At 48.0% G+C, this 26,774-nt stretch overlaps 1 protein-coding gene across 1 annotated transcript in view; it reads left to right on the top strand.

Annotated features, from left to right (window-relative positions):
* LOC143959503 (transmembrane protein 8B-like) overlaps nt 1-17,849 on the top strand; it is a 51,863-nt gene extending 34,014 nt beyond the window's left edge. Inside the window, exons 7-13 of the mRNA XM_077468181.1 lie at nt 477-573; nt 2,020-2,143; nt 3,049-3,191; nt 10,274-10,452; nt 10,648-10,794; nt 12,402-12,518; nt 16,762-17,849. Coding sequence (XP_077324307.1) covers nt 477-573; nt 2,020-2,143; nt 3,049-3,191; nt 10,274-10,452; nt 10,648-10,794; nt 12,402-12,518; nt 16,762-17,097 — 1,143 coding nt within the window. The 3' untranslated portion in view covers nt 17,098-17,849. The remainder of the gene's footprint in view (nt 1-476; nt 574-2,019; nt 2,144-3,048; nt 3,192-10,273; nt 10,453-10,647; nt 10,795-12,401; nt 12,519-16,761) is intronic.
* Nucleotides 17,850-26,774: the final 8,925 nt, after the last annotated feature.

Here is a 26,774-nt window from a genome sequence, read left to right as displayed (position 1 = left end):
AATCAGAAAGCACCAGAGCTGTCATATAGAAGGAGAGGAAAAGTCCTGTTACTCCATATGTCACTTTACTTCCTGGGTGAATGGAGTGGTGAGGAAGGCAAGGGAAGCAGCTGGTGGGGTGCCATTAAAGTGAACCCATTTACTTGCACTGCATGAACACAGTAACGCAGTATAACTTTACTTGACCTCATTAAGGTAGACAGACCGTCTATAATACATGAAAGTTCGGTGACCAAGGTAACGATATATCATATATGTAAAGTTGAATGAATGAATGAGTGACTTGTATAGCGGGCTATGTAAAGTTGGGTTATGTTACAGTGGGCAGGTGTGAATTACGCAAAGGAGGTCTAATGAGCAGAAGTCATGTTTAGCTGGTGGATCTTGGTTTGGTGGGTAACCAATGGTCATCACAGTATTGATATTGTCTTGGTTTCTCTTCCATCTATGTAATGCTCTCTATCCCCTCATGACAGTCATCTGTCCAAGGAGAGAACGTGACAGTCTTCGGGTGTCTGAACCATGGCGTCCCACTGATCCTCGGTGACAACTCCTCCATCACCTGCCAGACAGGTTAGTGTTCCCATCACTCTCATCATCCTTTGGGGCATTGAGCCTTCTGCCATAATTATATCTTGTAGTTAAGACGCTGGTGTCCACATTTATACACAGCCAATGTTTTTTTCAGCGATGATAGAGGAGGATATTGTAAAGTATAAAAAGTTCTCAGAGCTGAAGGCTTTTACCTAATTTAACTGGTTATGGTTGGATGGACAGGTGCTCTCATGTCTGTAGGACCTCAATGGCCCATGGTGATATTGTCCTTCCAGACTAGTTATGGTTGTTTGGCCAGGTTCTTACATGTCTGTAGGACCTCAATGGCCCATGGTGATATTATCCTTCCAGACTAGTTATGGTTGTTTGGCCAGGTTCTTACATGTCTGTAGGACCTCAATGGCCCATGGTGATATTATCCTTCCAGACTGGTTATTGTTGGATGGGCAGGCGCTCTCATCTCTCTAGGACTTAAATGGCCCATGGTGATATTATCCTTCCAGACTAGTTATGGTTTTTTGGCCAGGTGCTTATATGTCTGTAGGACCTCAATGGCCCATGGTGATATTATCCTTCCAAACTGGTAATCATTGGATGGGCAGGCGCACTCATGTCTGAAGGACCTCAATGGCCCATGGTGATATTATCCTTCCAGACTGGTTATGGTTGGATGGGCAGGCACTCTGTCTGTTGGACCTCAATGGCCCATGGTGATATTAGCCTTCCAGACTGGTTATGGTTGGATGGGCAGGCGCTCTCATCTCTCTAGGACCTCAATGGCCCATGGTGATATTATCCTTCCAGACTGGTTATTGTTGGATGGGCAAGCGCTCTCATCTCTCTAGGACTTCAATGGCCCATGGTGATATTAGCCTTCCAGACTGGTTATGGTTGGATGGGCAGGCGCTCTCATCTCTCTAGGACCTCAATGGCCCATGGTGATATTATCCTTCCAGACTGGTTATGGTTGGATGGGCAGGCGCTCTCATCTCTCTAGGACCTCAATGGCCCATGGTGATATTATCCTTCCAGACTGGTTATGGTTGGATGGGCAGGCGCTCTCATGTCTGTAGGTGATATCATCCTTCCAGACTGGCTAAGGTAGGCTAAGCAGGTGCTTACACACCTGTAGGACCTCAATGGCTAACCGTGGTATTATCCTTCCAGACTGGTTATGGTTGGATGGGCAGGTGCTCACATGTCTGTAGGATTTCGAAGGCCCATGGTGATGATATCTTTTCAGACCTGCTTGGGGGTAGAATAATGAAATCACATTTTCTTGGCCAAGTTGTTGTTTTACCTGACACAAGTCACCACATGACCACACGCTCCTCCTCCCTATGCATGGGAAAGTTGGTTGGATGCATCCAGTCACCATCTGAGGTCTGTAGACACCTCGGTCCATAGCCGACTTCCTGCCCCTCTCTGCATTGCTCTGACCTCTCCTCACATTCCTCTCCGCAGACTCTCTCTCCGGATTCTCTCTGTCAGTAAACAGCAGCAACTCGCTCAGCCGCCTGCGGATCCCATACCCCCAGACTGGCACCTGGTACCTAAGTCTACGGTCTATGTGTGCCTCTCAGCACGGGTGAGTTCTACAACCCACAGCAAATTTGCAAAATCTTGATACAATTTTACATGGTATGGTTGGTACACAAAACATTTCTTCATTTTTTACATTATTCTCTTTTCCTATTGGAAGATGTTCCATGACTTTAGATGCCTCCCTAGGACAGGAAGTAAGCAGAATCTCCACAATAGGACACAAGCATGGATACAAAGGGAGGTTCTCATCCCTCCCAACGCCATCCAAATCTAAAACCGTTGAGCTTTGAAGGGCATCAGTCAGGGCAGGGTGGTGGATTCTCTTGAGAGGGAAAATCCCCAGCTAATGATCCCCTAAACTTTGACATGGTACCCCACAACTCCTTTAATGAAGCGCTCAGTAATTTTTCTGAGGGGAGAACAAACAGGTGGAAGATGGGTATAAGTGGGTTAAGGGTATCTACTGGCAGAGTCTATTAAATCCTACTGAGTTTCAGTGTAAGTAATGAGATCTATGAATAATCCATGTACCGTGGTGCCATACATGTGATCGGTGAAGTTCTACGTCTATGAAGCGAGTTCTAGATGTTTTCTGTCATCAAGGTAGATATTAGTTGTAACATCTGCAGAGGTCCAACATGCCGCCTGCTGAGCTCTAGCTCTGATTTAGCATGGGCATGTCAGATCTCTGCAGAGAGACCACTGCTTACCCACAGAGAGCTTGCTGGCAGAAGACAAGCTTGTATTCCATTAAGAAAGTGTAGACTAAACATAAAGATACACAAATATTCTCCATAAAGACAGAGCATGAAGACAAAGCAGAGACAGCCAGGAGGTGGTCACCCATTGGTCAAACTCTAAGCTGATCCCAGAGGGATGGGTATCTGTATAGTGGATTTCTTCTGTATTTGGAAGGGACTGATCCCTGGTTGTATCTGTTCCCTGCAGGTGGCGGCCATGTCATAATGTCAGCGCCGAGCTGAATCTGCGTACCTTCCTCTCGCCATGCATTAATGAATGCGGAACGTATGGACAGTGCAAACTGCTGAGGACCAACAACTACCTTTATGCTGCCTGCGAGTGCCGAGCAGGTAAAGGACGGAGCAGTGTCACCTGTGTCAGTCTGGGGGGGGGGGGGGCAGAGCTTGTGTGGAAGTATTAAGGTGGTAGACAGTGGAGGTCATCAGGTTGGATGGTGGCACTAGGGGGAGAGGTGGGGCAGAGTCACCCATGTTAATCAGTGGGCTGGTCTGGAATTATTCAGGCAGTAGATTGAGGCTACTGAGGAAGATAGTGGGACATTGTCACCAGTGTCAGTGAGCAGGGGCGGAGCTGATATAGAAGTATTGGGGCAGTAGGCAGTGGAGGTCATTGTGGAGGATGGCAGCACTAAGGGGGTCTAGGGGTTGGGCAGTGTCACTCATGTCAGTTAGCAGAGGAAGGGCTTGTGTGGAACAATTCAGGCAGTAGACTGTGGAGTTTACCATTGAGGATGGTGGCACTAAGGTGTCAGGGGGGCAATTTCACCCATGTCAGTCAGCGGGGGTGAGGCTGGTCTGGAAGTATTCAGGCAGTAGACTGTGGAGGTCACCAATGAGGACGGTGGCACTAAGGGGTCAGGGGGGCAATTTCACCCATGTCAGTGAGCGGGGGGGGTAGGCTGGCCTGGAAGTATTCAGGCAGCAGACTAAGTACACCAAGAAGAACGGTGTCTAGGGATGGGGTAGGGTTATCCCTTTGTTAGTCGGGGGGGTGGGGTGGTGCTGGTGTGGAAGTATTCAGGTGGCACTGAAGGGTTTGAGGGTGGGGCAGTGTCACCCTGTCAGTCAGAAGTGACAGGGATGGCATAGAAGTATTCAGGCAGTAAATAGTTGAGGTCATCAGGGAGGATGGCAGCACAGAAGGGTTTAGGGGTAGGGCAGTTTCACCCTGTCAGTCAGTGGGGATGGTGTGGAAGTGCTCAGACCTTATACTGTGGAGGTCCCAGATAAAGATCCATGGAGGTCACCAAGGGGGGATAATAGGATTTTTATATACAGCTTACCTGTAAAATCCTTTTCTTGAGAGTACATCACGGGACACAGGAGCTTCATTACATAGTGGGTTATATAGGCACCTCTGGTGATTGGACACTGGTTGACCCAATTAAAGAGAATTCCTCCCCTATATAATCCCTCCCATTAGGGAGGCACCTCAGTTTTGTAGCAAAGCAATAAGAAACCACGTAAAACCCAAGAGGGGCGGGAGCCCTGTGTCCCGTGATGTACTCTCAAGAAAAGGATTTTACAGGTAAGCTGTATATAAAAATCCTATTTTCTTGATCATACATCACGGGACACAGGAGCTTCATTACATAGTGGGATGTCCCATAGCAATGCTCAGGTTGAGGGGAGGGAGACACAGATCATAATTCAAGACCGCCAGGGACCTGAGGACCTAAACTGCAGCCTGCAGTACACTGCGCCCAAAGGCGATATCCTCCTGCCCTCTGACATCCACCTGATAGAATCTGGTGAATGTGTGGACTGATGACCAAGTCGCGGCCTTACAGATCTGAGCCAGGGAGGCCTGGTGATGCACTGCCCAAGAAGCACTGACAGCCCTAGTAGAGTGCGCTTTCACCTGAAAAGGAGGAGTCTTCCCCTTTAAGTCATAGGCCTGAGAAATAACCTGTCTGATCCACCTCGAGAGAGTGGACTTTGACGCTGCCTGACCCCTTTTAGGGCCTTCTGGCAGAATAAATAAACAGTCAGTTTTTCTTATCTGAGCAGTTGCTTGAAGATAAAGACTGATTGCTCTAACCACGTCTAAAGTGTGTAAGGATTCTTCCTCTGTGGACTGAGGGTTTGGAAAGAAGGATGGTAGGATTACATCCTGATTCAGGTGAAAACCTGAAACTACCTTAGGTAGAAAGGACCTGTTGGGACGCATGACCACTCGGTCCTTATGGATAATTAAATAGGGCTCTTTACAGGAAAGAGCTGCCAATTCTGATACCCTTCTAGCCGTGGATATGGCTACTAGGAACACCAGCTTCTTTGTCAGGAGAGTTAAAGAAGCCAGATGCAGAGGTTCAAATGGTTGGGCTTCTAAGGCCAAGAGAACCAAATTCAGATCCCAAGGGCATACCGGAGGTTTGACTGGCGGTCTCATCCGCATAGCCCCCTGGATAAAAGCCCGTACAAGGGAATGTGATGCAAGCGATCTTTGAAAAAAGACCGATAGGGCCGAAATCTGCACCTTGATGGTGCTTATGGCCAAATTCATTTCAAGGCCTGATTGGAGAAAGGCCAAGATTCTGCTAATGACATACCTTCTAGGATGCCATCTCCTGGGTTCACACCAGGAAACATATGCCCTCCAGATCTTGTAATAGATACGCCTGGAGGCCGGTTTTCTGGCATTGACCAGAGTGGAGAGGACTGGCCCCGAAAGACCACGGCCTCTCAAAATGTGGGTCTCAGCAGCCAGACCGTCAAATTCAGACTGCGTAAAGCAGGGTGGTAAATTGGACCCTGTGAGAGCAGATCTGGCCAGAGAGGGAGGGTCCATGACCTGCCCACTGCCAACTTCATGATTTCTGCGAACCATGGTCGCCTGGGCCAAGCCGAGGCCACTAGAAGGACCGGCTTCGTCTCCCTCTTGACCCTTCCCAAGAACCTCGATAACAGCGGGTTCGGGGGGAAGGCATAGATCAGATTGTACTGATCCCAGGGAACTGTCAGAGCATCTGACCCCTGAGCAAGTGCATCTCTTGTCCTTGACACAAAGTTGTCCAGTTTCCTGTTGAATCTGGACGCAAACAGATCCACGTCTGGAGTGCCCCACTTGTGACATATGTCTTGAAACACATCGGGGTGCAGAGCCCATTCTCCTGGGCACAACTGCTGGCGGCTGAGATAATCTGCCTGCCAATTCTCCACTCCTGGGATGAAGACTGCAGAGAGGCACGGAACATGCTCTTCTGCCCAGACAAGTATGCGATTCACCTCCTTTTGGGCCACCAGACTTCTGGTACCGCCCTGGTGATTGATGTAAGCCACTGCGGTGGCATTGTCGGACTGAATCCGAACTGGGAAACCTCGCAGTCTGTGAGCCCACTCTCTGAGTGCCATGTAAACTGCCCGAATCTCCAAGATATTTATGGGCAGCAGACTTTCGGTCGCAGACCATTTTCCCTGCGAGCATGTTTCCTGCAACACGGCTCCCCAGCCTGTCAGGCTGGCATCCGTGGTGACAATCTTCCATGAGAGGGGAAGAAAGGTTTTGCCTTTCAGCAAATTTTTGGTCTGTAACCACCAGACAAGACTTTTGCGTGCCCGAGGGGATAAACGCATAGGAAGATCCAGGGATTGGGGCTTCCTGTTCCAAATCGCAAGGATGCATCTTTGCAGGGGCCTTGAGTGGAACTGGGCGAATGGAACGGCCTCGAAAGAGGCGACCATCTTTCCCAACAGTCTCATGTACAACCGAATGGAGGAGGATCTTCTGCCCAGAATCAGGTGCACTAGATCTCCAATGGCCAAGGCCTTTGGCTTTGGAAGGAACACCCTGCCTTGAGCGGTGTCGATAATCAGACCCAGGTAATCCAACCTGGTGGTCGGTTGTAAAGACGATTTTTCTAGGTTTATAATCCAACCTAGGCGGCCCAGATGTTCTAGCGTTTTGGTGACGCTGCGACTTAGGCATGTTGCAGTTCTCTCTACGAGAAGCAAGTCGTCTAGGTAAGCCATGACGGCTATGCCCTGAACTCTTAAGATTGCTAAGAGAGGGTCTAGAATCTTCGTGAAGACTCGAGGGGCCGTGGCTAGGCCGAACGGCAGGGCCACAAATTGAAAATGGCGCTGCTCTACCGCGAACCTCAGAAACTTCTGGTGTGCGGGAAATATTGGCACATGGAGATATGCGTCTTTGATATCTATTGATGCCATGAATTCTCCTCCTTGCAGGGAGGAGACCACAGTGCGTATTGACTGCATCCGGAAGGTCTGGATGTGTAGAAACCGGTTTAAGTCTCTCAGATCCAAGATAGGTCTGACACTTCCGTTTGGTTTTGGAACGGTGAAGAGATTCGAATAGAAACCTGAACCCTGATCTTTCGGGCTCACTTCTACTATCACACCCTGGGATAGTAATTGATCTAAGGCCAGAAATAGCGGTTTCTGCTTTATCGGATCCCTGGGGATCCTTGACCTTAGAAAACGAGAAGGTGGAATCTTCTGAAACTCTAGCCTGTAGCCCAGAGATACTGAAGAGATCACCCATTTGTCCTGAATCTCTTCCCGCCAGGCGCCTGCAAACTGCAGGAGCCTTCCCCCCACTCGGCCGAGCGGGGGCGCCCCTTCACAAGGATGTCTTGGAGGTCTGCTTGGCAGGCTTCCGCCCCCAAGTCTTTTTCTGTCCCTGGGCTCGGCCCTGAGGCTTTGCAGCCGAGGAGGGCTGAGAAGGCCGTCGCCACTGTTTAGAGCTTGACGCTTCGGGAGAGAGAGTACGCCTGAATGAAGGACGTTTACTCTTCTTGACTGGAAGGAGTGTAGATTTACCTCCCGAAATATTTTGGACGAATTTATCTAATTCCTCTCCAAACAACCGTTCCCCTTTAAACGGGAACCCAGTCAAATGCTTTTTGCATGACATTTCAGCAGCCCAATTTTTTAGCCATAGAGCCCTACGCATGTGTACCAACATGAGGGACAAACGTGATGCTTGTTGGACAGAATCCAAAATCGCATCAATTATGAAACATAAGATGTGAGGCATCTCTGCATATTTCTCTACTTCCTCATTAGGAAGGAGTTCAAACATCTGTTTAACCTGTTCCTTAAGGAACTGACACAACCCCACGGCTGCGACTGTAAGTTGCACCACAGCGCCGGCCATGGAAAAGGAGGCTTTTAACAAGGTTTCCAGCCTTTTGTCAGCTGGGTCCTTAAATACCTGCGCATTATCCAAAGGACAAGTTAGGTTTTTATTCACACAAGAGATAGCCGCATCCACAGATGGGGCCCCCCATTTCTTGGTGAAACTTTCCTCCACGGGATAATACATAGAAAACCTCTTGGGAGGAGTAAACAGTTTATCGGGATGTCCCCAGTCCTCATACATCAAGTCAGCCATTAAAGGATGAATTGGGAAGGAACAAGCAGTCTGTGGGGCTTTCCTGACTCCCAGGGAAGAGACAGAGGATGTAGCGACTTCAGCAGCCGGCATTCTGAACGTGGTACGCACCAATTCAGTGTAATACTGCACCTGCTTTCTGAGTGCCTGGGAGGAGGGGACTAACTCCTCATCCTCTGACTGATCCGACTGCTCGTGATCCCTTTCCAAAGATAGGGATCTCTCCTCATTTTCAGAGCAGCTGTCTGAGAGAGGGATTTCAGCAGAGGGAGGGGATCTACCCCTTTTTCTGCTATCTTTTAGGGAGGCAGAAATAAAATTCATTATCCTCCCTTCAAAACTCTCCAATGAAGCCCTAAGGGAGTCCTCAGTGACATAGACCGGGGCTGCGACATTAGGAGAGGCTGCAAAGCCTGAAAGGGGCACTGACTCGTCTTGAGATGCAGGCTCCACTCTTGCAGAGGGGGATGGTAATCTGCATGCACTTTTGGAACCCCTGGACCTAGGCGGTGATCTGCCAGTGCTTTTATTACCTGCCCCTGAAACCCTCTTACGAGGAGACATAGTACTGAGCTACAAAGCAGAGTTACTAGTGTAAAATGCAATCACTTTGTTGTGCTTAAAGTCTCACAATAAATCAATATAAGCTTAACTGCACAATATGATGCCGAGTAGGTGTCTTAAGGTTCGCCTGGATCCAATCCCACGGATGCTTACAGCCCACAGCTCCTGTGTCTCACCTTACAGTCCCCTGACGCTCTGGGCTTTTAAAAACGGCCGTTTTGGCGCCTGCATTACAGTCTGGAGCACTTGATTGTGCACAGCTGGCAACCACACCCCCCCCCCCCTTTCCCTATTAGGCCGGGAGCGCGCCCGGCGCGCGTGCACGCGCCCGCACGCGTGCACGAGGACCGCGGGATCCGGGGGGGGGGAAGGGGAACCCAAAAGGGTGACCTGGGACCCCCCGATCTGCGTGGGACCCCTTTTTTACTTTTATTGTGGCAGGGACTGCAAGGAAACGTGAATAGCTGGGAGGACCAGGCATTTCACTGAGCGTGTTTGTTTGAAAGGCATGTAAGTATGCATCAGGCTTGCTCTTACTCCCTCAAGTGGTGGAAACCAGGTAAGACATACAACTACTCACAATGAAGAAATCCATTCATATAAATAAATATATAGGATGACTTCCCATACCTGTTCCCCGCCGCAGGAATTGCTGATTTCAGACCAATTCCAGCCTTCACCCATCACGGCGGGTATTGTTAGCCAACCTTCAGGCGTATCTGGGGTTCTTACGAAAAGATCCTCCTACCTGGGCCTTGTAAAAAACTCTGCCAGAAACTTACGGGCGCTCTGAGTAAACAGTACCCCAAGTCTGGTTGTCCCAGAGTCCAGTCTTCCAATGGAGAGGACTTACAGGCAAAACCTCGTGTCTTCGGCAGACGAGGCCCGGGTACCATACCATCTTGGGAGTCAATTATCGGCCCGAGGTATGGATCCGGTTTGTTGTAGCCCTTCGGCCCTCGCCGGGACCCGCATAGAGCTAAGTTTTACGTGACCATCGACCAGACACTGGCGAAAAAACTGAGGTGCCTCCCTAATGGTAGGGATTATATAGGGGAGGAATTCTCTTTAATTGGGTCAACCAGTGTCCAATCACCAGAGGTGCCTATATAACCCACTATGTAATGAAGCTCCTGTGTCCCGTGATGTATGATCAAGAAAGTACAATAAATTTTGGGTTGAATAGGATGACGGTCCCTGGGTGTGATGTCACAGTTCGGTATACTATGAGTGAATTCAGATGGCAGTCCTTGAGTGTGATGTCACAGTTCGGTATACTATGAGTGAATTCAGATGGCAGTCCTTGAGTGTGATGTCACAGTTCGGTATACTATGAGTGGATACAGATGGCAGTCCTTGAGTGTGATGTCACAGTTCGGTATACTATGAGTGAATTCAGATGGCAGTCCTTGAGTGTGATGTCAAAGCTCTGTATACGATTGGATGATGTCCCAGATATTTCCATGTCTGACCTCTCTGTGGTCTCTCTCAGGGTGGAGTGGATGGGGATGTACGGATAACAGTCAGGCCTTCACATACGGCTTCCAGCTCCTGTCCACCCTCCTCCTGTGTCTCAGCAACCTGATGTTCCTTCCGCCTGTCCTCATCGCCCTCCGGGGTCACTACCTCCTGGAAGCCTCCGTCTACATCTTCACAATGTTCTTCTCCACGGTGAGTGTTCGCTGTCCCTGGCCAATCATCCAATCTTTAGGCTGCGTAAGTTTTAGGCTCTTGTTAATATATAAATGAAGATTTGTCCTATTAGAGAAGAATCCCAATAATCAGCAGATCTGGTCCTGTTTATTCTCCGGTATGGTGTGTTCGGTGTAGATGTATGTGTCACACCATGTGATCTCTTCCCTGCAGTTCTATCACGCCTGTGACCAGCCTGGAATCGTGGTCTTCTGTATCATGGAGTATGACGTGCTGCAGTTCTGCGATTTCCTCGGCTCTCTCATGTCTGTGTGGGTGACAGTAATCAGCATGGCCAGACTGCAACCAATCATCAAACAGGTAAGAAGATTCCTAAAGGGGGAGCACTGCACATCTCCTTCCTGTAATATGTCTCTGAACCTGCAGGGGGGGCACTACTACCCTCCTATTTGTAATATTTTGCTGTGCCTGCAGGGAGCACTGCACATCTCCTTCCTGTAATATGTCTCTGAACCTGCAGGGGGGGCACTACTACCCTCCTATTTGTAATATTTTGATGTGCCTGCAGGGAGCACTGCACATCTCCTTCCTGTAATATGTCTCTGAACCTGCAGGGGGGGCACTACTACCCTCCTATTGGTAATATTTTGCTGTGCCTGCAGGGAGCACTGCACATCTCCTTCCTGTAATATGTCTCTGAACCTGCAGGGGGGGCACTACTACCCTCCTATTTGTAATATTTTGCTGTGCCTGCAGGGAGCGCTGCACACCTCATTCCTGTGATATGTCCTTGTACCTGCAAGGGGAGCGCTGAACCCCTCATTCCTGTAATATTTCTTTGTACCTGCAAGGGGAGCACTGCACTTCTCCTTTCTGTTACCTATTCCTGTACTTGCAGGAGGAACACTGCATCCTGCTTTTTTGTAAAATATTTCTGCACCCACAGGGGTCTCACTGCACCCCTCCTCCCTGTAATATGTCTGTGTACCTGCAGGGGGCTCACTGCAACCCTCCCTGTAATGTGTCTATGTACCTGCAGGGGGCTCACTGTAACCCTCCCTGTAATGTGTCTATGTACCTGCAGGGGGCTCACTGTAACCCTCCCTGTAATGTGTCTATGTACCTGCAGGGGGCTCACTGCAACCCTCCCTGTAATGTGTCTATGTACTTGCAGGGGGCTCACTGCAACCCTCCCTGTAATGTGTCTATGTACCTGCAGGGGGCTCACTGTAACCCTTCCTGTAATGTGTCTATGTACCTACAGGGGGCTCACTGCACCCCTCTTCCCTCTTATGGGTAAATGAATATGCAGGGGGCTCATTGTTTCACTCCTCACTTTGATATCTCTGTGTACCTGTAGGGGGCTCACTGCACCCCTCCTTCCTGTAACATATCTGTGTCCCTGCAGGGGGCTCACTGCACCCCTCCTCCCTGTAATGTGCCTGTGTATCTGCAGGGGGCTTGCTGCACAACTTCTCCCTGTAATATGTCTATGTACCCACAGGGGGCTCACTGCACCTCTCCCTGTAATATGTCTGTGTACCTGCAGGGGGCTCACTGCACCCCTCCTCCCTGTAATATGTCTATGTACCTGCAGGGGGCTCACTGCACACCTCATTCCTGTAATATGTCTGTGTACCTGCAGGGGGCTCACTGCACCTCTCCCTGTAATGTGCCTGTGTACCTGCAGGGGGCTTGCTGCATCCCTCTTCCCTGTAATATGTCTGTGTACCTGCAGGGGGCTCACTGCACCCCTCCTCCCTGTAATGTGTTTCTGTACCTGCAGGGGGCTCACTGTACCCCTCCTCCCTGTATTATGTCTATGTACCTGCAGGGGGCTCACTGAACCCCTCCTTTCTATAATGTGTTTCTGTACCTCTCTGGGGTACTGGTGGGTGCCAGCACATACAATCCAGACAGGGGTGACATTCACCATTTCTCTGACAGTCTCTTCTCTCGTCTCTTAGGTTTTGTACCTGCTGGGGGCGATGTTGCTTTCCATGGCTCTTCAGCTGGATCGTCACGGCTTGTGGAACCTGTTGGGGCCCAGTCTGTTCGCTGTGGGGATCATGGCCATCGCCTGGGTATGTGAATGTCTATGATAGGGTCACATGCAGCAGATCTGTCTACGGTGTGATTGGAGGACCGTCTCTGTGTCTATGGCCTGATCAGCCATAAGGGGGGCCGTGTAAATAGTTCCATTCACTTGTGTGTAATTTAATCTCAGTATAAATACAGCTGTTCTGTGAAGCCCTCTGAGGTTTGTTAGAGAACCTTAGTGAACAAACAGCATCATGAAGGCCAAGGAACACACCAGACAGGTCAGGGATAAAGTTGTGGAGAAGTATAAAGCAGGGTTAGGTTATAAAAACATTTCCCAAGCTTTGATCATCTCACGGAGCTCTGTTCAATCCATCATCGGAAAATGGAAAGAGTATGGGCACAACTGCAAACCTACCAAGACATGGCCGTCCACCTAAACTGACCGGGCCGGGCAAGGAGAGCATTCATCAGAGAAGAGCCAAGAGGTCCATGGTAACTCTGGAGGAGCTGCAGAGATCCACAGCTCAGGGGGGAGAATCTGTCCACAGGACAACTATTAGTCGTCTCTCCACAAATCTGCCCTTTATGGAAGAGTGACAAGAAGAAAGACATTGGAGAAAGAAAGTCATAAGAAGTCCTGTTTGTAGTTTGTGAGAAGCCATGTGGGGGAGGGGGCAGCAAACATGTGGAAGAAGGTGATCTGGTCAGAGGAGACCAAAATTCTACTTTATGGCCTAAAAGCAAAACTCTATGTGTGGGGAAAACTAACACCGCCCATCCCCCTGAACACACCATCCCCACTGTGAGACATGGTGGTGGCAGCATCATGTGGTGGGGATGGTTTTCTTCAGCAGGGACAGGGAAGCTGGTCAGAGTTGATGGGAAGATGGATGGAGCCAAATACAGGACAATCTTAGAAGAAAACCTTTTGGAGTCTTCAAAAGACTTGAGACCGGGGCGGAGGTTCACCTTCCAGCAGGACAACGACCCGAAACATCCAGCCAGAGCTACAATGGAATGGTTTACATCAAAGCATATTCATGTGTTAGAATGGCCCAGTCACAGTCCAGACCTAAATCCCATTGAGAATCTGTGGCCAGACTTGAAAATTGCTGATCACAGAGGCTCTCCATCCAATCTGACAGAGCTTGAGATATTTTACAAAGAAGAAGAATGGGCAGAAATGTTCCTCTCTAGATGTGCAAAGCTGGTAGAGACACCCCCAAAAAGACTTGTAGAGAAAGGGGGTTCTACAAAGTTGTGACTCCGGGGGGCGCCATACAAATGCCCCTTCCCCATACTTTTCACATTTATTTGTATCATTTATCATTTTCCTTCCACTTCATATGTGTCACTTTGTGTTGGTCCATCACATAAATGGCTTATGAGTGGACAATGAAAGACCAGCGGCATCCTGCTCAGGTGAACTCTCTCCTCCTGCCAGCTTGTCCTCTTCCAGTCCGGGGCCAATTCTGGCACTCCTCTCCTACATGTAAAAAAAAGCATGTTTTTTTTGTTTTTGTTTTTGCTAGAAAATTACTTAGAATTTTGTTTCGTTATGGAATTTGGTTTTAATTTGTTTTCAGAATTTGTTTTCAGAATTTGTTTTCATTTTATATTTAGTTGAAAATTAGTTTTTGGTCTATTAATCTTGTTCTTCCCACTAGACATGTGCAATTCGTTTTGGTCCGAATACAAATCCGGACAAATTTTTTGGGTTATTCGGAGATTTGGATGTATCCGAATCTCCGAATGAAATAGTAACAAATTTTGTTGAAATCGAATAAAATGAATTTCGTTCATTCTTTTTATAGCGAATTGCAACATTTTCAGAACGATTAGAATTTGGATTGGTCGAGATTATTCTGTTATTGTTTCTATTATTCTATTTTCAACTGCCAGAATTTTTTTTTTTTTTTTTTTTTTTTTTTTTTTTTTACATTCATCTGTCAGTGGGGAAAAACTCGAATTGATCAACTGTTTTTCGACCGATCTGACTTCTAATAGTCCTGAAAAGTTCAAATTCGTTAGAAAACGAATAAACAAAACAAATTTTAATAGGTTTCAAACTAAATTAGTTACTATTTAATTTCGGAGAATCAGGTACATCCAAATAACCAAAAATTTGTCCGAATTTGTATTCGGACTGAAATGAATTGCACGTGTCTAGTGGGGGGGGGGGAACAACATCCGTTCCCCTCACTGTCTGCCTAGAGCTGGATGCTGCTGGTCACACCCTTTCCGGGCTCTCCGATTGCACATAGGAAAGCCCGATAAAGGCCGCATCGCGGGCGTGGTGGGCGTGGCGGTGGCGGTTTTGCTTTTCCCTTCTAGCACTTGTAAATGTAATCCAGCGGCTTGTTGTTGTTCTTGTGCAGAATCCCTCAGGATAAAAAAAAAATGCTATCTCAATCATTGCTACAGCTGCAACATGGACCGAGATATCACAGTTCCCGTCCGAGGGCGTCCATAAACATACGGGGGGCGGGCAGTGGTTAAATGCAGGACACCGTGGTAGGTGATACTGAATAGAGGATAACAGAAGGTAAAGTGAAGGCAATGTCTGATCGCTGATGTCTTCAATGTACCTTCTTTTATTCTCTGTACAGTATCACTCACATTGTGAGAGAGAGAGAGAGAGAGACACAGCGACCAAAGCGTCCTTCGATCACAGTTACCTCTACAAAATGTGGGAAAAATGTGGTGAGCACTCACTTTATTGGCAGTCCGTGGTGATCCCTCTAGTGATATAAAGATCTATATAGAGGAATCAGGACCTCCTTCCTCCTGCTGGTGACCCCTCTAGTGATATAAAGATCTATATAGAGGAATCTGGACCTCCTTCCTCCCGCTGGTGACCCCTCTAGTGATATAAAGATCTATATAGAGGAATCAGGACCTCCTTCCTCCTGCTGGTGACCCCTCTAGTGATATAAAGATCTATATAGAGGAATCAGGACCTCCTTCCTCCTAATGGTGATCCCTCTAGTGATATAAAGATCTATATAGAGGGATCAGGACCTCCTTCCTCCTGCTGGTGACCCCTCTAGTGATATAGAGATCTATATAGAGGAATCAGGACCTCCTTCCTCCCGCTGGTGACCCCTCTAGTGATATAAATATCTATATAGAGGAATCAGGACCTCCTTCCTCCCGCTGGTGACCCCTCTAGTGATATAAAGATCTATATAGAGGGATCAGGTCCTCCTTCCTCCTGCTGGTGACCCCTCTAGTGATATAAAGATCTATATAGAGGAATCGGGACCTCCTTCCTCCTGCTGGTGACCCCTCTAGTGATATAAAGATCTATATAGAGGAATCAGGACCCCCTTCCTCCTGCTGGTGACCCCTCTAGTGATATAAAGATCTATATAGAGGAATCGGGACCTCCTTCCTCCTGCCGGTGACCCCTCTAGTGATATAAAGATCTATATAGAGGGATCAGGACCTCCTTCCTCCTGCTGGTGACCCCTCTAGTGATATAAAGATCTATATAGAGGAATCGGGACCTCCTTCCTCCTGCCGGTGACCCCTCTAGTGATATAAAGATCTATATAGAGGGATCAGGACCTCCTTCCTCCTGCTGGTGACTCCTCTAGTGATATAAAGATCTATATAGAGGAATCAGGACCCCCTTCCTCCTGCTGGTGACCCCTCTAGTGATATAAAGATCTATATAGAGGAATCAGGACCTCCTTCCTCCTGCTGGTGACCCCTCTAGTGATATAAAGATCTATATAGAGGAATCAGGACCTCCTTCCTCCTGCTGGTGACCCCTCTAGTGATATGGAGATCTATATAGAGGTATCAGGACCTCCTTGGCTATTGATGAAAGGTAGGTGAGCAATTTAGCAGGACAGGATGAGAACAGAATCTGGGACATGGCAGTGAGAAGCACAAAGGGAGGGGTTTGTGTGAGCCTATAGGAGCTGGTGGAGGGGCATGTAGGGTTCCTCGGGGCACAGTACAGTGCAGGGTATATGATGTCACATATCCAGGGTACAGTGCAGTGCAGGGTATATGATGTCACATATCCAGGGTACAGTGCAGTGCAGGGTATATGATGTCACATATGCAGGGTACAGTACAGTGCAGGGTATATGATGTCACTTATGCAGGGTACAGTGCAGTGCAGGGTATATGATGTCACATATGCAGGGTACAGTACAGTGCAGGGTATATGATGTCACATATGCAGGGTACAGTACAGTGCAGGGTATATGATGTCACAGCTGCTCCGGTATTGTGTATGTCATGTATAATGCATGTTCTTTCTATTGTCAGACATTCAGAACGATCCGGAGGCGCCACTGTTACCCCCCAACATGGAAGAGATGGCTCTTCTACCTCTGCCCAGGAACCCTCATCGCCAGTTCTGCCGTGGCCCTCTACGCCTTCGTTGAGACGGAGGAAAACTACTTTTACATCCACAGCATCTGGCACATGCTGATTGCCGGCAGCGTTGGCTTCCTACTACCACCACGTGCCAAACCAAATGGGAGAGTAGCGCCCCTGGCGCGGAGAAAGGGCTGTGGGTACCAGTTGTGCGTTAATGAGCAGGAGGAACTGGGTCTGGTAGACCCTGGATCTGTGTCTATAAACAGCATCTGCACCAGTTGACACGGGGGGACCGGAGGTTGGACGAGTACCAATCTGTGGGACGGCTGTGACTGGAGACAGACGGTTCATGTCACAAACTGCCTTCACTCTGGCCGGGGACAACGGCTGGAAGATCAGTATTACCTCATTATGGACCAAGAACTATTGTGTGCATTATATTCTGCTCTTCATGGGCTCCGCATTGGCATCTGATGGGCAACGTGCAGACAAGGAGGCTTTCATGGGTCACATTGATGAATCGTATGTCAGACACGTCCACCAGAGTTGTGACATTCAAGGTCAACGTTGCCAGACCTGAGAAGCCAAGTAAATGGTTTGGCTGGTGAATCAAAGATGGCGGCCAAACAGTGGCCATGAGACATACACCTCTAGCCATCTCACAGGTCTGACAGGTTGCTCCTGAATTCCGCATCTCTCTCACCATCCTTTTCCCCCATAATTATGAATTCTTCCACATGGTGGGGGGGCAGTGCGATGGGGTCTGAGGGTGCAGTTGCTGGGCAAATGCATGCAGGACAACTGAGCTGAACCATCCAGCCACTGGTGGTAGGTGCTCCACGTTCACCAGAAGCTCCTCACCCTCACCGTGGTCCAGGAGAACCGCGATCCCTCGCACCGTCCTGCCGCTTGGCCCACCGAGATGGGGCTTCCATGTATTCACTTCCTCTGCACAGATGTCACTTTTTATTTAATGGCATGTGCCTGTATGTGTGATTGTGAGATGATTGAACATTATAGAAGGTCACTTTTCTGATCTGGGCTGTCCTTATTAGTTTTCATTGTTGACTAACATTGTAATTCCTCTACAAGGTAGGCTTATCAGATTGGTGGATTAGTTCACATGGATACATAACCCGGCCAATCCTACATTGCACAGGGGTGGAGCAACAACACTTTCTGCCCCTTAACCCCATCCCATCCATAGCACTGTAGGTGGGAATGGAGAAGACACACAGATTCAAGATGGTGGAACACGGAGGTATATAATATTATACCCCTGGGAGATCAACTTTGTATACGTCATTAATATTAATATTGTTATATGTTGTGCAAAGTCCTCATTGCGTCTACTAGATGGAACAACACGGAAATATAATAATATGGTCCTTCATGCCCCACACACAGCAAGGTCAGCTTGTCATTCTGCTGAAAACGTTCACATTGTTCAGCAATCTCTAAGTACGGCCAGTTTAAATCCTCCCTCCGGCCTTCCCTTCAGTCTTGCACAGTTGTACCGACTCCTCTCCTGGCCCGAAATGGCTTACTGTGATTTAAATGCACACTGCGAGCTTCTCACAGATGCTGCAGCAAGTCATATAGAGCCCGACCACATTTCCTGGCCGGAGGACGTCTAGCATCATCTAGATCAGTGGTCTCCAAACTGTGGCCCGGGGGCCAGATGCGGCCCTTTATTTGCCCTTGGGGTTCTATGCCTCCCACTGATAGGAGACACTACTCTACCAAATGATATCAACAATGGGGTGCCATTTCTCCCACTGACACCAACAATGGGGCACTATTCCTCCCACTGATACCAATGCTGGGGCACTATTGTGGTGATGTTTACTCCCACTGATGTAAGGAAAATTTCCACTACCATTGGACACAGTCCAGCCCCCATAAAGTCTGAAAGACAAAAAAATGGCCTTTTGTTTAGAAGGCTTGGAGACCCCTGATCTACATCCTTCCACTGACCACCGATCACCAATGTAAGGAACATTCTTCCCACTGATCACCAATGTAAGGAACATTCTTCCCACCGATCACCAATGTAAGGAACATTCTTCTCACTGATCACCAATGTAAGGAACATTCTTCTCACTGATCACCAATGTAAGGAACATTCTTCTCACTGATCACCAATGTAAGGAACATTCTTCTCACTGATCACCAATGTAAGGAACATTCTTCTCACTGATCACCAATGTAAGGAACATTCTTCTCACTGATCACCAATGTAAGGAACATTCTTCTCACTGATCACCAATGTAAGGAACATTCTTCTCACTGATCACCAATGTAAGGAACATTCTTCTCACTGATCACCAATGTAAGGAACATTCTTCTCACTGATCACCAATGTAAGGAACATTCTTCTCACTGATCACCAATGTAAGGAACATTCTTCTCACTGATCACCAATGTAAGGAACATTCTTCTCACTGATCACCAATGTAAGGAACATTCTTCTCACTGATCACCAATGTAAGGAACATTCTTCCCACTGATCACCAATGTAAGGAACATTCTTCTCACTGATCACCAATGTAAGGAACATTCTTCTCACTGATCACCAATGTAAGGAACATTCTTCTCACTGATCACCAATGTAAGGAACGTTCTTCTCACTGATCACCAATGTAAGGAACATTCTTCTCACCGATCACCAATGTAAGGAACATTCTTCTCACCGATCACCAATGTAAGGAACATTCTTCTCACCGATCACCAATGTAAGGAACATTCTTCCCACTGATCACCAATGTAAGGAACATTCTTCTCACTGATCACCAATATAAGGGACATTCTTCCCACTGATCACCAATGTAAGGAACATTCTTCTCACTGATCACCAATGTAAGGAACATTCTTCTCACTGATCACCAATGTAAGGAACATTCTTCCCACTGATCACCAATGTAAGGAACATTCTTCTCACTGATCACCAATGTAAGGAACATTCTTCTCACTGATCACCAATGTAAGGAACATTCTTCCCACTGATCACCAATGTAAGGAACATTCTTCTCACTGATCACCAATGTAAGGAACATTCTTCTCACTGATCACCAATGTAAGGAACATTCTTCTCACTCATCACCAATGTAAGGAACATTCTTCTCACTCATCACCAATGTAAGGAACATTCTTCTCACTGATCACCAATGTAAGGAACATTCTTCTCACTGATCACCAATGTAAGGAACATTCTTCTCACTGATCACCAATGTAAGGAACATTCTTCTCTCTGACCACCAATGTAAGGAACATTCTTCTCACTGATCACCAATGTAAGGAACATTCTTCCCACTGATCACCAATGTAAGGAACATTCTTCCCACTGATCACCAATGTAAGGAACATTCTTCCCACCGATCACCAATGTAAGGAACATTCTTCTCACTGATCACCAATGTAAGGAACATTCTTCCCACTGATCACCAATGTAAGGAACATTCTTCTCACTGATCACCAATGTAAGGAACATTCTTCTCACTGATAACCAATGTAAGGAACATTCTTCCCACTGATCACCAATGTAAGGAACATTCTTCTCACTGATCACCAATGTAAGGAACATTCTTCTCACTGATCACCAATGTAAGGAACATTCTTCTCACTGATCACCAATGTAAGGAACATTCTTCTCACTGATCATCAATGTAAGGAACATTCTTCTCACTGATCACCAATGTAAGGAACATTCTTCCCAATTTTTCTTTATTAAAAGTCTTGCAATCATTAAGCATAAAATCACAATATATAAATATACATAAATATATACATATTTACATAAATTAAAATAAATATAGCAAATCTGCTCTCAAACCAAAAAAAGAAAATACTTTACAGCAATAACATAAATCCTATTACGACTCACACCATTACACCAGACATCAAACTTGTGAGGTTAAGAAACAATCCCGCACCCATTATGCATGCAGCCCTTCTTCAAAAAGAAGATATTAACCAACAAAAGCTAAGGGAGTGAAAGAACCAGAAAAAGAAAAGAGCTCCTCACCCAGAGATGGGCAGTTCACCAAAGGCAGGTCTGATATTCCTCCACGCCCTTATCCAGACTGCCCGAGGCTCCCTGCCCTTCTCAAGACCCCAAATTTTCCCAACCTCACCCAGAATATCGTGCACCACCACCTCAACAGAGAGGACTTTCTTCCGCAGGGTAATCTGGCACCGTGCATTCCATGTGAAGTAACGGACAACTATACTAACTAAAAACAGTGTATCCAAATCAAAATCCCAGTGAGTCGGAAATGCCCCATACACCCACTCCGCATAACTCATGTGATAGAAAAAGGGGATGCCTAGAGCCCTCCCCACCTTTTTATACACCTCTATGTTAAAGGGACACTGGAGCAAAAAGTGGTCCATAGACTCCACTTTACCAACACACTCCGCTCTAGGACAATCCCGATCATCCACAGGGCGATGCTTCAAGTTCCCTCTCACATAGAGCCTTCCATGGAAGGCGAGCCAGGCTTGATCCCTAAACTTCAAGGGGATTCTTTCTAAATTGATTAAACGCAACCCTTCCCTCATTACAGAGCCTGGGCAATCCCTTAAGGCCAGTGACACACTGAAAGCAGAGCCCAAAATCCTCTTCTCCAGAAGCTTCCTGGGGAGGGACTTGATATCCTCCACTGTCACCTGCCACTGCCGAAGTATTTTCAGACACGGGGCAACATAAGCCGGGAGCTTGCCATGTCGGACTCTCAGACTTTTCACTGGCCCGCCATCTTCCCAGGATCGCAGAAAAGGCTTAAAACAAGATTGAAAAATACCCACCCATCCCGGCGGGTTCTCTGCTAGCATGTTACCAAGATTGTACTTTAAAAACAGCAGAGAAAAGAAAACTATTGGGTTGACCATTCCTAGGCCACCCTCCCGCCTAGACAGGTAAGTTACATTGCGTTTGATCAGGTTCAGCCTACTTCCCCATAACAGTTGGAAAAAGCAGCTGTACACCCTTGCATAGAGAGATACTGGCAAGATACAGACGAAGCTGACATATAAAAAAATTGGGACCAGGTACGTTTTGATCAAGTCAACCCTCTCCCTCAATGAAAGCTTCCATTTCTTCCAACTTGCTACTTTGGCATTGGCACACACCAACCTGCTTTCCCAATTTCGATGACCATAGTCACCAGGACCAAATTTGATGCCCAACACTTTAATTTCCTGCTGGGGCTCTGGGAAGGCATCCGGAAGTTCGAAGCTTTCACCTTCCTCACCCATCCAGAAAACTTCACTCTTTTCATGGTTGACTTTAGAACCAGAAGCCTCCGTGTACTGCTCTATCATAGAGACCACCTCCTGCGCCTCCTCCGTTCCAGAGACAATAACAGACACATCATCGGCATAGGCCACGACCTTCAAAGGTGGCACACCAGCAATGCCCAAAGGCACCCCGCACAAAGATCCACTCTCTAGCCTTCTTATGAAGGGGTCGATTGCGAATACATATAACAGGGGGCTCAGAGGACATCCCTGGCGCACACCAGAGCCAACCTCAAAAGGCCGTCCAACCCAACCATTAACCAGTGGGAAGCTCTCAGCCCCTTTATATAATGTCTTCAGCCAATCTATAAACCTCCCCTGCAGGCCGTATCTACCAAGTAGCAAATACAGGTACTCGTGATTGACTCTATCAAAAGCCTTCGCCTGATCCAATGCCAGCAAGTACTTTCTCCATCCAGCAGCCCTGCATCGTTCCAAAGCCTCCCGGACAGCTAAAACCGCTGAAAAGGTACTTCTACCTTGGACCGAGCAGTGCTGATGAATGGACAACAAATCGCCTGCCACTGACGACAAGCGCCAAAAAAGAATCTTCGCCAAGATCTTTCTATCAACATTGAGAAGACTGATGGGGCGCCAGTTCTCAATCATTGAGGGGTCTTTACCTTTTGACAGAAGAATCACAGCGGATTGCCTCATGGAGGGAGGGAGCGAACCCTCTTCTAGACAGCTGTTATAAACCTCCGCTAAAAAGGGAGCCAGAATGGACTTAAAACACTTGTAAAATTCAGCTGTCAACCCATCTGGCCCAGGCGATTTTTTGGTAGCCAGCTTCTCTATAGCATGAACTACCTCATCCACTGAAATTGGTTCTGTCAAATCCATCAAAGGCAATGTACCATTTCCCAATCCTGGAGTAGAATCCAGAAAGCTTTCCATCTTGTCCCGACAAAGGTCCTTTCTTCCCAGAAGGTCTGCATAATATGATCTGAAGATCTCCAGGATCCCTGATCTGGACTTCACCAGGGAACCCGTACTATCCCTCAGGCCTATGACCGTCTTAACTGCTATGCCTTGCTTACAGTTCTGGTAAGGATCAGGCGAGTGATATTTTCCATAATCCCTCTCCAGAACCAAGGAGGCATGCCGGTCGTATTGACACTTTCTAAGAAGAAACTTCACCTCAGAGATCTCCCCTGGATCTCCTCTATACGAGACAAGACGATCAAGCTTCCTCCGCAAATGCTGATAGGCAATGTACATACCAAGCTGCTTCTTCTTACTTATGGCCTTGAAAAGTCCAATCGCCCTTTGTTTCACAAGCTCCCACCACTCTGACTTAGTGCTGCAAAAGTCCAGAATAGAAACCTGTGCCTGGAAAAAATCCTCAAAGGATTGTCTTACCTCTACGTCTTCCAGGAGAGCCAAATTCAGTTTCCAGGTACCCCTTCCCCTGGGTGGAGTGTCCGAGGCATTCAGAGTCACAGACAGCATACAGTGGTCAGAGAACTCCACCGCCCTCAACTCAGGAGCCGCGAAAGCAGAGTTCTCCTTTAAAAAAAACCTATCTATCCTACTCTGACTATTCCCTCTCTGAAATGTGAATCCCGTGCTGCCAGGGCAGTGCTTAATATGCACATCTACCAGGCCTGCTTGTCTCACCATATCTCTAAGAAAAACGCTATCGTACGCCAGCCTGTCTATGGAGCCTCTCCTGTCTTCAGGCCTAATTATGGTGTTAAAATCACCTCCAAAGACAACCTGCTGGGACGTAAAAAGGAAGGGCTTGATCTCTGTGAGGAGGCATTTCCTGCCCCATCTTGACTGCGGTCCATAGATATTAATCAGGCGCAGGTCCTGCCCCCTAACAGAGACGTCCAAGACCATGCATCTCCCAATCTCTACCTCAATTACCCGCCGGCACGTTACCATATCGGTTTTAAAAAGGACCGCAACTCCGCTGCAGGGCTCTGCCGCAAGAGACCAAAAGGAGGGACCGCATCTCCACTCCCTTTTTGCTAGATGGACATCGGCCAAAGTATTGAGCCAGGTCTCTTGCAAAAATAAAATCTCGGCATCAAACTGGCTGAGCAAAAATAAGGCAATATCACGAGCTCTTGCAGATTTCATGCTGGCGACATTAATGGTCGCCACCTTTATCGGAGTGGGAACTGCCATCAGGGTGATTGGGGTAGTCGTTTCTTAACCTTTGCCACACTCTCATCACCAGAAACAGCTCTCTTCAAACTATGTGACTCCCCCTCATCCATGGATGATAAAGAAAAAGATAAATCAGACATCCCATCACCTGACAAAACTGAAAAAGGGTTACCAAGAGGAACCCCTCCTGGGTCCGACTCTGAGGAAGAAATTAACACCTTATTTGTCTTCCTCTTCTTCTTTTTCTTCCTCCTAAACGTCTCCCACCCCTCATCATCCGAATCCCCCCCAACAGAGGGTGAGACATGGGATATGGACACCCTTCCATCAGCCCCACCCCCATCCAGCACCCCCACATTCCCCTGACCACGTTTGCGCTGCCGAGGGACAGGGACTGGAGGCTGAGAAGGAAGATCCGCTAAACCTGCCCCCCCAGCAGCTTCCGCTAGTCTGGAGGACCTACGTACAGCAGGAATAGGGACAACCACATGGGGGACAGACTTAGGGACCACATCACTAGAGGGGACAGAATCTGAAGCAACAGATGGAACTGATACAGGAGGGACAGACTCAGGGACCACATTACCAAGGGAAACAGAACCTGAAACAGATGGAACAGACACAGGAGGGACAGACTCAGGGACCACATTACCAGGGGAAACAGAACCTGAAACAGATGGAACTGACACAGGAGGGACAACAACAGTTACAGCGGCCTCATCCTCCTTATCCAGCCTCTGCAGCTCAGCCTCCAATCCTGGCAGGTTATGTAAAGCCTCTGGACACTTACTGTAAGGATGGCCAAGCTGTTGGCACAGATTGCACCGAATTTGGGTACAATCTTTTGCCAAATGGTCCAGACCCTGGCATAGCGAACACTTTTTACGGGTGCAGGTAGAGGCAAAATGGCCCTTTTCACCACATTTATTGCAGACTTTGGGCTGTCCCTGGTAGAATATAGTCAGCCGATCTCTTCCCAGGAAAGCTGAGCAGGGCAGATGTTGGACTACATTGCCCAGCACCCCCAGTTTTAGTGACACCGTCCAGGCCCCCGTCCATATCCCATGTTCATCCAGGACCTTCAACAGTGGAGTGAGGACCTCACCATATCGGCGTAGCCATACTATCAAATCAGCCTCTGGTATGGATTCGTTAGGCACCAGGATGGTCACCGATTTTATCAGAGGCTGCCTGGAAATCACCTTTGGCACCAAGCCACTCCACTGCGAAAGGCCCTGGCACCTCCTATGTCGCTCCCAAAATAAATCCAACCCCTCAGGTTTTACAAAAGATAAATCAAATTCATAACTCCCCACTGGGCAAATCAAAGCAAAAATATCCACAGCTTTAAACCCCATTTCCAAAATCAACTCAGCCACCCTCCCCCTCACTGGTGGGGTCCCCTCACTTGAACTGAACCACATTCCTCCTCCTATACCCACCACCAATCCCACCACCAAACCCCCCTATATTGTGACCACCAATATTTACAGCATTCCCCCCACCCTCCTTGGTGCGACTCCCCACAACAGATGCATAACTCCCCATATTCCTCCCAGCAGAAGAGACATTTGTTTGTTTGGAGCCTTCTGACACATTTCTAGCAGATATCGATTGTACAGATTTGGTCTGTACAATCGATGAGTCTTTCTTCTGCTGAGCAGAAAGAGAAATGTCATTTTTATCTTGGTCAGCAATATTAACCCCTTCACCTCCACCCACCACATTCACTGCCTTATCAATATTATTACTGTCATTATTTCCTGGCACATTCATAGTTCCTGCCATGTCCACAGTCACTGCTGTCCCCATACACACTTCACCTCCAGGCCGACTCTTCTCCTCCATCAGGACAGGACTATCAGCTGAGCCGGGTGAATGTTGTCCTAATACAGCAACAGGTGAATCACTGCAGGAGACTTCCATGGCTGTCTCCACTTCACATGCTGCACTGTGCTGATCCCCTCCCCCACCTGCATCAATCAGCCCAGGTGAAGGAGAAACAGGCTCTCTGGAGCTGGCAGCCATCTTGCTTGTAGAACTACAGGTCCCAGCAGTATCAGCAAAATCCAGGCGTGGGGTGCATGATGGAGATCCATCCACATTGCTCTGGTGAGCTGATGACACCTCTGCCAGGGGCTCTCCCTCCATGTCTGCAGAGGGTTTCCCTGTAGCAGGCAGCTGTTTGCAGATTGCCTTCCCTCTCTGTTCCTCAGCCGGGACACCATCCACTACAGCAGGTGGGGCAGACACGTTGGATGGAGGCAGTACAGCGCACTGGGATCCCTCCACCAGTGCTGGCTCTGCCGGTCTGCAATCCCTCTGCTCATCCTCAGGGACCTCCGATGGCTCACCAACAGACCTGTCTGCCCTCAGGGGTGACTCCATCTGCTGGATGAACTGTAGGGTGCCATATTCATTCTCAACCCCCTGGCTGGTTGCCGCTGGCGATTCCCCAGCCTGACATGGGGGGAGAGGTGCAGAGACAGATGAAGCCGGGTTGTCTGTTACCTGCTGATCCACAGAACTCACCGATTTCTGGC

The sequence above is a fragment of the Lithobates pipiens genome, unplaced genomic scaffold, assembly GCF_037356315.1.
Source record: "Lithobates pipiens isolate NorthernLeopardFrog02 unplaced genomic scaffold, aLitPip1_a1.2 Scaffold_78, whole genome shotgun sequence".
NCBI lineage: Eukaryota > Metazoa > Chordata > Amphibia > Anura > Ranidae > Lithobates > Lithobates pipiens.
Note: the sequence above shows the minus strand (reverse complement) of the source record. Positions and strands in the feature narration are given on the sequence as shown.